This window comes from Halichoeres trimaculatus, unplaced genomic scaffold (assembly GCF_033239565.1).
Source record: "Halichoeres trimaculatus isolate MK-OKI-2021-1 unplaced genomic scaffold, fHalTri1.1 fHalTri1_scaffold_12, whole genome shotgun sequence".
Classification (NCBI taxonomy): domain Eukaryota; kingdom Metazoa; phylum Chordata; class Actinopteri; order Labriformes; family Labridae; genus Halichoeres; species Halichoeres trimaculatus.
The window spans coordinates 10,445,423-10,457,874 of record NW_027437190.1 but is presented as its reverse complement, the minus strand read 5'-3'; the positions used below and the strand labels follow the sequence as shown (position 1 = coordinate 10,457,874).

General features: G+C 40.7%; 1 protein-coding gene across 1 annotated transcript in view; it reads right to left on the bottom strand.

The window, feature by feature from the left end:
• LOC141800569 (plectin-like) overlaps positions 1 to 12,452 on the bottom strand; it is a 192,729-nt gene that overhangs the window by 35,598 nt on the left and 144,679 nt on the right. Inside the window, exons 33-35 of the mRNA XM_074683178.1 lie at positions 4,311 to 10,474; positions 623 to 692; positions 394 to 452 (exon numbers count right to left, since the gene is read on the bottom strand). Of these exons, the coding sequence (XP_074539279.1) occupies positions 394 to 452; positions 623 to 692; positions 4,311 to 10,474 (6,293 nt within the window). The remainder of the gene's footprint in view (positions 1 to 393; positions 453 to 622; positions 693 to 4,310; positions 10,475 to 12,452) is intronic.

Below are 12,452 nucleotides of genomic sequence, written 5' to 3'. Positions count from 1 at the left end.
AGAACAGATACAGTGGATCAGTGCTCTTCAAAAAACAACTGTTGGTGGCAGCTTTCAGGAAAGCAGGTCAAGCTTTGATTCCCAAACTTGCATCACTTATTGGATAAGTCACATTCAAAAGAAACTTTTTTTATATGTAACTTTTGGGATATGTGCATCTTGTCATTGCCCTCACTCCTTGTTGTTAATTTACAAGTTTGTTTACAAACATGATAACATTTGTATAACTGTTTGTATAATTAAGTATTGTATTTAATGAAGCACTAGTCTTTACGATGGGCAGAAAGGTGAGGTTTGATTTCTTATTTCTCAAAGGCTGAATGTTTAACCTGTACATCCATCACATTGCACAGTAAAGATGGTTAAGTTTCCAGCACTACAACAATAACATACCCACATCTATGATCCAGGGATGTAGCTGTTGGTGATCCAAATATAGCACCTCCTTTTCCCTGAAAAAGACCATTGGAAAAAGAAATACAAAGCACTGTAAAACTATGGTGCACTGCTGACTGTAACAGCCTTTGCAGCTGCTCCAGCAGACACTCTTCATTCAATACTTGGAAGCTGTGTACAGGATAAGATGATGTGACTTTTCAATCCTCTCTTCCCTTGTTCTTACCTCCCTGCCTTCAGCTTCTGATGGAGTCAGAGTTGGTAGCGAAAGGCTCAGGTCAGAGTAGTCAAGGGAGCTGAGTGAAGAATTCTGGGAGGTGAGTGCCCCGTTGCTTCTGTTGGCAGGCTCCTCCGTCAAAACCAGCGGCTAATGTTAGCATATAAAGCCAAAAATTACTAATGAATGGCACAGGAGGTTAATCAACAGGCATGCAGCTCTTTTGCAGTTGGCTGGTGATTTTAAATGGTGTCTTTATTTCAGGATCAGAGTTGGCTTTTTTTTTTTTTTTTTCCCTTTTTAGTTTTGAGTTTCTTGAGTAAGCACTATGAAGTCCACAGTCTACCACCACGTCACCCAGTAACCACTATTCTGTAAAAATGCATGGATATAATGTCATTGTGACAGCTTGATCACTACCAAATAGAGCAGGGATTGGACCAACACTGTTACAAATACTGGGTAGTTTTCACCTGACTTTAGGGGCATCCTTTGGGACAGTGGTTCTCAATGGGGGGTACACATATCCCTGGGGGTACCAAGGGCACTTTGGGAGGTAGGCAAGATTCAAAAAATGTAAATTCTGTCATCTTAAATAAGAAGTGACAAATCCACAAAAAAGAGCTGAACTGTTTTAATACTGTGTTTTACTCCTTTAATTAGATCTTGTTTAGCAACATCCGCCAAAGTCAATGCTCCATTTAGGTGGACAATAAAGAAGTGTTCTATTGTATTCTGTTCTATTCTATTCTATTCTATTCAAAAAATAGCAACCCATGCCTGTTTTGTGCCGATCTGGTCTCTGTTTTCAGGGTTAAGTGTTTATAAAATGTATTATATAAATCAGACACTAATAGTACAGCGCTGTGTTTTACGTCTTCTTTCCAAACCAAACTGCTTTGCACTTGTTTGTGGGTACTTGACAGAAAAGACATTTCACATGGGGTGCATCACTGAAAAAAGTTTGAAAACCAGTGCTTTAGGAGGCCAGTAGGCTAGGCTAACATTGCCCTCATGTGGTCAACTAAGATTGCTACTTGAGCTAAATTCAATACCACTGAAGACTTCTTGTTGACCTACTCATTTGGAATATATGACAAAGACTTTTCATTGAATGGTCTTTAACATAATCTGTCACGTACTGCGATAAAATCCACCCTTTGGTTCTACTCTGAACAATGCAAGAGAAAATGTTTAAACTACTTCATGTTGGTTCTTTTTTATGGTATGTCAAATACAGCACTGTTCGATTTGTGTCCTAATATTCTTATGATTACACATTAGGGAATCTGAAGCATGTTATTTCTGATTCTGGAGTTAATGTGAGGGCATTTCTTCGCATTTGTTGCTGGGCAGCTGAAGGGTTGGGGGCAGACATACAGACAAGTCATAACCGGGAGTGGGCAAACTCTACAGCCACTGCACATGGACAGGTTTCTCAAATCCAATCACTTCCCCAGATTTTTTTTTGTATTCTAGCAGACTTTGAAAATGCAAAATTTAAGGTCTATTCCCTTTTTATTTTTTTAAAAGAAAAAAAAGCTTTGGATTTGTGGGTATCACATAAATGACAAGAGGATGTCTCCAGAGCATATTTATTTACAACATAGTGTTATTTGCATAAAGTACATCCAAATCCACTCACCACATCATTCAAAGCAAAATCTTCCTCATGAGCAAAGCAAACAAGTTAGTTTATGAACTTCTATATTTTAAGAAGATCATAATCAGTACAGTGACATCTGCTGTTGTCTTTGCTATCTTACACTAACATATTTCCCAAATATCCTTTATAAATGTGGTTACACATGCAAGGCAAATAAAAAAAAACTTGATGGAAAAAGGTAAAAAGATTTACAGAGGTAAAACACTTGAGATACATAACAGAAATACTTGCAGTGGAAAAATAACAGCATAATAAAGCTTGATTTGCAAAGGAAATATGTGGCAGAATGTCAACTGAAATGAACTTATATATGTGATACATACATTCATGCAATGTGGTTCTTTCTCATATATATTGAAAACCAAATCTTGTACTACTTTGGTAAGATTGAGTTTATAGAGATAATAAAAAAATATACTCAGTGGGTTTAGACTCGAATTAATAGAGGTATACTTTTCTGCTACTTTAATTCCAATTCAATGACAAAATAAATGAAGAAACACAGAAACCTGTTTGCTTTGGGAGTGTTCTCTAAGGATATCACAGCATAAAAGCACAATAAGCATTCAAGTAATAAATATATGAAAATGTCATGAATGAAGAGTGTCTCTAAAAGGCATCCCAAGATGATGTCAGGTTGACTCAGCCTCAGTTTTCTTCAAATGTGATGTGCAATGGAAGAAAGGACATGGCAGATCTAGAAACAAAAGAAAACAACTATGAATCAAAATGAAAAAAATAATTAAGTAACTAAAACAATAAATCAAGCCGTGCAGCAAAACAAAATAAAATCTGGTGAAACAAAAATCTTCATTGAATGCAAATGAATAATGGCATGATACTCAAAAACCAGTATTTTTATAATGTACCTGGGCAACTGGAGGCGGTAGACATGGACTCTCCAAACCATCCATACTGAAGGGATCATTTGCTCCAGCCAGCTGCTGATGTGGATGTTTCATATGTTGGATTCTGAGGGACTGAGGCAGCTGTGAAAACAACAGAATAACAAACTCTCAATAAGCAATTGAGGACACTTTCTATTGACACAGTTCCAGTGGCATTAAGGATGAGGAGAATGACATGAATACATGGACTACTACATGTTCTGAGATGTGATAATCAAAAGAATAAACAAAAGAAATCAAAACAAATTCAACTTACAAGAACCAAAATAACAGGAGGCAGGTCTTATGGGGATCAGGATCAATTCTGACATCATCTTGGGATTTACCAGGGACACTTGGTGGATGGTGAACATAAAGAATCCAAAACTTGGAGTGTGTAAAACAATGGCGTAATGAAGTCAAAGGATGCAGAAGTCCATACAATGGAGTTTGCAATAAGAACAAAGTTATGACAAAAACGAATCTGGATCCAGGACAGTTGCTTAATTTTAATCCTGGCACTTTTTTCAGTGTTGTGTTCTTTAGTGTCTCCTTTTGTAGTGTCTGATCAGATCTGATAGGTTGTAACATTCAAAATAAAAACACTAACAAAATCCGTCCACACCCTTACCAAAAATCTGAGCTTTGAAGGCATCTATGTATTTTGTACTTGTTAAAACATTAGACTAAGTTGACATATAGTTTCTCATAAAATAGGACTGTCATAAAAATAGACAATTTAAAAGGAAAAAAGTTATTCGGGAAAAATATTTCTGTTTGCCATACATACAGTATATATTAGTTTCAGAAAGCACAAGTGTACAACTCTTTCACAAATGTGAAATAAAAACTATAAGGTCACTTTAAAAAAGCACAGATTTCATGCTTTGGAAAATATAAACTTGGTGATCAATCCTAAGAAAATTAAAATCTATATTTAGCAATGCTTGTTATGTCTCCATAGATGAGGCACATGTTTAGACATCATTTATATCTGATAAAAATCAGTAAGCTATGTAATTATGTGTGACCACTTGCAGGGTATAAAAAATAAATTATATCTGTCTGTTATTGTAACTATTTCTTCTTGTGTATATTACTGTTGGATCCAAGTAAAAAGGTAATAGAAACAGAACTAGCTAACTAGAATCTGCGGTTGTAGCCAGTTGAAGAAGAAGAAGAGTAGGAAGATGATGTAAATGTCATGCTGAAGCCGGAGCCAGCATCAATGCTGCCTCTCCTGGAGCCTGTTCGGGATCCAGTTCTCGAGCCAGTCCGGGAGCCATAGGCAGATCCAGGACCACTTGCATTGTAGGGACTGTAGAGGCCTTTGCTGGATGTTGAGGAGGCCTCCAGAAGTCTCAGGCCTGTTCCCTCTTCAATCATGCTCTTGTCCATGGCATCTTTAAAGGAGATCTTTAGTTTGGTCTTTGGGCATGTGATGTATTTAGAGTAGGAAGTGACATCTCTGAGTTTCTGGGCGGTACGGGCATCAATAGTGCCTTTCCTTAAGGATTCATCTAGCGACACTCTGTTTTCAACATCAGGCTCGATAAGTCCACCAGTCAGATACTGGACCTCAAGGAAACGTTGCCCTGCTTCATAATACAACCAGCCCTTCTTGAGAGCCTGGGATGCAGACATCTTGACTTTTGTTTTGGGGTCTTCAAAACCATTGAATGCTTTTTGAGCCAGGTTGAGGCGATCAACCATGATTTTATCCACAAGACCTTTTTCAGTGGCATCAGCAACTGTGAACCTTTCCCCAGTTGAGGGGTCAATAATTCCTCCTGTGCAGGCTTGGGCTTCCAACAGCCTTTGGCCTGAGATGTTGTCAACCAGGTTTCTGTGTATGGCCTCAGTAACAGACACCTTCTCCAGTGTGTCTATGTCTAAGATCCCAGCTACTGGGCAAGTCACCTCTGATGGATCATTCCAAACGATTGCAGGCGCTTTAACAGAGGGTATGGGGCTCATTGGAGAGGAGTAGGTGGAACCAGTGGTGGAACCAAAGGAGGATGTGCGTGAACGGAAGCCTCCTGTGTTTCCAGACAGCATGTCAGCAAATTCTGTAATGGCCAGGTTTCCAGATCTGTAAGTATCAAGAGCCTTCTGGTCAATAAGTCCACGGGCAAGGGCGTCATCAACATCATACTGTCTCCCTGACCGCCTGTCGATGATGATGGATTTGACAGTGCCATCAGAGGAGGTCATTGTGATCTCTTCCCATTCACACTCTTGCTCAGCAAGCTCCAGGTAGGTCTGATGATCTATGAGTCCTTTCCTGTAGGCCTCATAAACAGTCATTTCTTTGCCAGTCTCTGGGTCAACAATGACAACCCTGCGTTTGCGAACTGATGATTTGGAGGAGGTCTTTCTTTCCCGCTTCTTTTCTTTCAGTAGAAGGAGCACCAAGCCAGTGTCAGGATCAGTGATGCATCTATCCATGAGCCCGAGGTAGGTCAGATTTTCCTCTGTGTTGGGATCAAAGAAGCCTTTGGTGTCATCAGATGGATCTGTCAGGATCTCATTCATTTCCTCATCAAAGAAGCCACGACTGTAGGCCACTTCAACTGGCAGACGGTGACTTTCCTCAGGGTCTATGATTCCACCTGTGGCAATCTGTGCCTCCAAGAGTCGGATACCATGGTCTTTCAGGATGAGCCCCTTCTTCATTGCCTGGAACAGTGAGATTGTTTGGCCTGAGTAAGGATCCCTGTATCCTGTCACTGCACGCTCAGCAGAGAGGAGCTTGTCTTTGAATTCAGGTCCTACAATTCCCATTTTCACCGCCTCATTGACGGTCAGTTTGAGGTTTTTAATTGGATCAATGACATACCCTGTGGCTGCCTGGGCCTCAAGAAGTTCAAATGCAGTTCCTGGCCTGATCATGTTCTTTTTCATGGCCTGGTAAATAGAGAGACGTTCCTTTGAAGACTCTAAGAACACCCCAGCAATACAGCTTGTGCCCTGAAGGTAGTTTGATAGTCTGTCGCGAACCTCATCCATTGTAAGTGTTCCTCCCAACAGTGCAGTGACAGTCTCCTGGTCAATAATTTGGGATTGGAGCAGCTGCTCCAGTGTGATCCATTTCCTCAGACCCCTGAACATCAGTCTCTTGTCTCCAAGGGAGAGAAGGCGCAATCCACCATCCAGCTTGCATCTCTTGAGCAGCTCTGCATAAGACACTTTCTCTTTTGTGTCAGGGTCAACAAATCCCTTGACCTCATCAGCCAGCTTCTCATTGGTTTCCTTGTTAATATAGCCTCTTTGCATGGCAATGTCTGCTGGCAAGTGGACCTGTAATTCAGGATCGATAATACCACCTGTGGCTGTTTGTGCCTCCAACATTTTCAGGGCATAATCCTCTGGGACAAGGTCTTTTTTCATTGCCTGGAAAAGAGAGATGACTTTCCCACTGTATGGGTCTTTGTATCCAGTGACTGCTCTCTCAGCTGAAAGAAGCTTATCGTGGATCTCAGGGCCGACAACACCTTTACGAACAGCTTCATCAACAGTGAGGGTTTCGTTCTTGACAGGATCAACAATGAATCCTGTTGCAGCTTGTGCTTCCAGGAGGTTAAGGGCGACTTCTGGTTCAAGGAAATTTCTCTTCATTGCTTGGTATATGCTTATCTTGGGGCTTGACTCAGTTGAGACCCCAGCAACACAGCCTGTACCATAGAGGTAATGCTTCACATTGGTCAGCTCCATTATGTCACGGATGTCTCTCTTTCCCTCTTTAAGGAGGTTGTATGTCTCCAAGTCAATGATACGTGCATTGTAGAGCTCCTCAATGGTTATCCTTCTCCTTATAGTTTCACAAGCTGGTGGACCACTTACTCTTGACTCAATGATCTCAATGATAATGATTATCATCCTCTCTTTGGTGATTTTACCAGAACGGTATTCTTCCATTAGTCTCTGCCTCTCCCGCTCTGGAAGCAAATCAGAGTTCATGACATCCCAGAGATTCTTTGTTTGCTCTCCAAGACCCTCAATTGGAAGGGGAATTTCAGTGCTGGCCAGATTCTTCTGTGTTTGTTCCATTGTGTATAAGTGAGTTGTCTCAACAACAGTTGGAGACCGAGGCTTTGAGACTGGAAGGATGTTCAGGCCTGTCTCTGGATCTTTTTGGCACTTGTCTTTAAGCTGTCTGTAAGAGACGTTCTCATCAGACTCTGGATCTGAGAAAGCTTTGTAGTCAGCTGGTGGGTCGGACAGGATTTTAGCAACGTCTTTGGAGAAAATCTTCTTCTGGTATGCCACATCAGTTGGGACACGGTGGCTGTTTACAGGATCAATGATTCCTCCACAAACCATCTGTGCTTCCAGCAGGGGCATGGCATGCTCTTTCAAGATGAGATCTTTTTGCATTGCTTCACAGAGGGAGATTTTGTTGCCTGTGAAGGGATCTTTGTAGCCAGTGACAGCCTTTTCTGCAGAGAGGAGTTTTTCATGTAGTTCTGGGCCAACAAGGCCAGACTTCACTGCCTCATCCACTGACACACACTGATTCTTCACGGGATCTACAATGAAGCCAGTGGCTGCTTGGGCCTCGAGAAGTGAAAGACCTGTGTTGTATCTGAGGAACTTCTTCTTCATACCTTGGTAGATGCTGACTGTCTCTTTTGTGGGCTCATAGTAGATGCCAGCTATGCTATCAGAGCCTTGCAGGTATTTACTGACATTGGGATTCTCGCTGACTTTATTAGGAGTTGTTTTGCCTTTCTGAAGGAGCTCAAAAGTTGGTTTGTCAATGATTTTGGAATCATATAGAGAACTTGCAGGGACAGGAGATCTGAGCCCCTTGAAGCTGGACTTCTCTTGTTTCTTGGCCTCATTTTCATTTACAACTGTGATGACTATTTTGATCAGTTTTTCAATTGTAATCTTTCCTGATCTGAACTGGTTCAGGAGGTCAAGCTTTTGAGCCTCAGTAAGATACTCAGAGTTGAGAATTTCCCAGATGGTCATCTTCCTGCCCTTAAGTGGACCAGAGTCGGGCTCAACAGATGCTTGAGACAAGGCTTCTTTAGTCTGGGCTTCGGTGAAGGCTTGCTCCTCCTTTGATTTAATTGCTTCATCAGAGAGGGGCAGGAGTGGGAGACCAGTTTTCTTGTCAGTGACACATCTCTTGAAGAGTTCTGAGTATGTGACGTTTTCTTTGGTGTTGGGGTCAAAGAAGCATTTAGTTTCATCTGTTGGATTGGCCAGGAGCTGTTTCATCCCATCGTCAAAATAGCTTCTCTTGCAAGCCACATCATGAGGAATGCGAAGGCTCTTTACGGGATCAATAATACCACCAGTGGCTGTCTGGGCATCAAGCAGGCGTATTCCTTGTTCTTTTGGTATAAGATCTTTTTTCATGGCCTGGAACAGAGATACAGTTTTTCCTGTGTAAGGATCTTTGTAGCCTGTAACAGCACGCTCTGCAGAAAGGAGTTTTTCATGCAGCTCAGGACCAACGACACTGGCTTTAACAGCTTCATCAACAGTGTACTTCTGATTATTAACAGGGTCAATCATATAACCTGTTCCTGCTTGTGCTTCAAGCATGTTCAAGGCTGGTCCTGGTCTCATCATGTCTTTCTTCATTGCTTGGTAGAATGACATTGTCTCCTTGGATGAGTCAATGACTACACCTGCAATGCCATTTGTGCCCTTGAGTGCTTTGTGGACAGGCTCCATTTGAGACACCTCTTTGACTGTCTTGTTGCCCTTGTGCAATTTATTGTACAGGTCTTTGTCAATGATTTTGGACTCCAGGAGCTCAGTGGCTGGAACAGGTGCTCTCAGACCATCAAAGGTAATTTCATTCTTCTTCTCTTTGTCCTCTGCCACAGTAATCACAATCTTTATGATTTTCTCAATCGTGATTTTGCCTGTCTTGTATTGACGGAGGAGGTCCTTCTTTTGGTCTTCAGTGAAGTACTCAGAGTTGATTATTTCCCAAATGGTGACATTCTTTCCCTTAAACCTTCCAAATGGCACAGACACAGTGGTTTTGCTAAACAAATCCTTTGTCTCCTCATCTGTGTACATACTTGAGCACTGAGCAGCTTTGTCTGTGATTGGCAAGAGTGGCAGATTGGTGTCAGGGTCAGTTGTGCATCTTGCCATTAGCTCAGAATATGTCAGAAGTTCCTGAGTGCTGGGGTCAAAGTATCCCTTTGTATCGTCAGAGGGCTTCTCCATGATCTTGTTCATTTCAGTGTCATAAATTCCCTGCTCGTAGGCAATTTCATTGGGTACACGATGACTATTGATGGGGTCAATGATGCCACCAGTTGCAAGCTGAGCCTCTAGGATTCTGATGGCATGGTCATGCTCGATCAATCCCTTTTTCATTGCTTCACAGACAGAGATCTTTTTCTCAGTGTAGGGATCTTTGTAGCCAGTAACTGCTCTCTCAGCTAATAGCATTTTGTCATGCAGCTCAGGGCCGATCACGCCTTCTTTGACAGCCTCATTGACAGTGTGTTTCTGGTTCTTGATTGGGTCTATGATGTAACCTGTTGCTGCCTGTGCTTCTAGTAGAACCATGGCTGTGCCTGGAGTAATCTTCTTCTCTTTGGATGCTTGGTATATCGACATCTTTTGTTTGGATGGTGTCAAAACGCCAGCAATGCAATTCTTTCCTTTAAGAGTTCTTTTAAGATTTTCACTCTCTCCAAGCTGCTGCACAGTCGTTTTGCCATTTTTCAGCTTGTCAAAGTCCTTCTTGGGTAGAAGTCCAAGTTTGTGAAGTCTAGTGGCAGGTACCTTTAGACGGATGCCATCAAATGATAAGGGATCTGGTTTCATCTCTGCGCCGTCTGCCACATCACCAAGATTTTGACCATTGGGAACCGAGCGTGTATGTTTAACATCTACAGCTTTGATTTCTTCTGAAATGTGTGGCTTGTTTGACTCTTTCTTTGAATCAGCAAGCTGTTTCAACTGCTCACGCAGTTTCTGGTTCTCTTCTTCGAGTTTCTTTTCCTGCTCGAGTCTCCTCCTTTCCAACTCCTGCATTTCTTTTTGCTTGTTTAGCATCTCTTCCTCAGCCTGTCTTTGTTTGTTGAGAGCTGCATCCATAGTAGCCTGGAGTTTCTCCTTCTCCTCCTCCATCTGCTGTTTCTGGCGTTCTTGTTCTTCTTTTAGAGTTTTGCCCTTTCTGAGTTCCTCTTCATATTTGCTCTCCAGCTTCTTTTTCTCATCTTCGATTTGTTTCTCCTTCTCCAACAGCTTCTCCTTTTCTGTCTGGAATGTCTGCTTGAGGGCCTTCTTCTCAATCTCCATTTGTTTCTGCTGTGCATCAGCAATCTGGTAGGAAAAGCAGCACAAACACAAGTTAATGAAGGAATTAGCTCACATTTCATTTCTGCAACAATGCTAGGTTTTGTTTTAAAATGGTAACATTTTAAGTTTATTTATAAAGTTAGAAATTATACAATGCACTCTGCTTATGCATATTTAGATCTACATAATTTCTCATTGAAATGTCAAAAAGGTAGTGTTTTCCGCTTTTATAAGGCGATTATAATTTAAGGTTAAGTTTTACTGTACTTGCTTTAAAATACCTTTATCTGTAAAACCCTGTGGTTTCGCCACTTTGTTAAGATGCCCTTTAGGTGTAAAAGTCAGATAAGATTACTGGCCCTGTCAAACTATTTATTCAAATACTACATAATACTTTTCAATTTTTTAGCCTACTATATCGCACGTTTTTCTTTTCCATTCGTTTAACTGTGCTATTTTCTCTCTCTCACAAATCTTTCAAAAAGGCTCCTTTATTTTCTTTCACTTCATGTTATCAGAAAGTGAAGAATAACACTTTGGACCTGACTTCTGTGGACAACAGATAGAAACTGAAATGGCCCAAAAGATTTTAATTCAACATTGGCTGAAAAATAGAAATGATGCAAACTTTTGCTAAAACTAAACCTCTCCTGGGACTGACACCACCACAACACTGCATATCTTTCCAAAGATAAACCAACATTTAACTTCCTGGTTTCTTGAGACATTCTCAGGAAATTGGAGACGAGTCTTCCACTGCGTCATGAGACACTGCCACGAAAGTTAAACTTTAAATATCATAATAAGGTCCATTTAACCAGGACAGTGCCGCACTGTATTGGAGGAGATAGTGCTAGCAAAGAAAAAAAAATGTTTGCCCTGTATTTAGATGGTCCTGGCTTGCACACAGCTAAAATGCTGTTCCTAGTTTTGATCAAGGTAAAGCATTCCAATCGGTTTCCCCATGATGTCAAATTTATATTGGAAACCAGTCCTCCAATCCAGAGTTGAACCACAAACCTTCAACTGATTCGTGCTAAGCAAGCTAATTTAGCACACTGACTTCAGCAACTGAAACATTTAGCATAATTAGCAGTATGGTCCAAATACTACCAGTGCTTTATGATATCATCCTCAACACCACTTAACTCCTTCACATGACAGTGTTGTTTGCTTTGGTAATCCATGATATTATGCATAGACCAATTATTTTCCTGGGACAACAGAAGACTTTCTGGGACATTTTGCTTTTTTCATGTTTGGTGAAAAACTAGCCAACAGTATTCAATGTTTTCCGGGACAGCTGTACACCCTGAAGCTTAGTCTCATCTTTTTTAATCCCGGTGTGACTTTGTTGCTCCTAGGCGAATAGTACTGCACAACTAAATTAGACAGCTAACACCAGCAACACCTGTGTATCATCTGGGCCATTGCAGCTTCACCCTCCCTTGCCACAATAAAAAACTGTTATTACTACTTCTATCACAGTATGTTATATGACATTCATTAGGGGTGTAACAATACACTTGATTCATTAATTTAGTTTAAAAAAGACAGTATGTAAGCACTGAAACAGTACCATTACTTGTGTAAGTGTGAGAAATCTTATCAGCAGAATGAACTCTAATAAACCTTCAGTGTCTCCCAGTGACTTCTTATGGAAGTAATGAGTGTATTATTTTATTAATATGTATTCTTATATTATACTTGTACATGTCAGTTTGTTTTAAGGACATGCAAACATGTTTTGGCCAAAATTTAAGGATGCTATCTTTAGATCCAACTGATAAATTAACATTGTATATAAGAGTTGGAAAGGTACTAAAACGCAGAATATGGTAGGCAGATGGATATTATAAACGTTAATATGGACGTAAGTATGACATTAAATGAAAATGAGAAATTTTAACATTGCTCTGTAAGGCTATGAGATCACAGTTTGAAAGAAACTAAGTCTGGAGTCTTTGTTAATAGAAACAAATGGTGACACGTGTCTGGCATG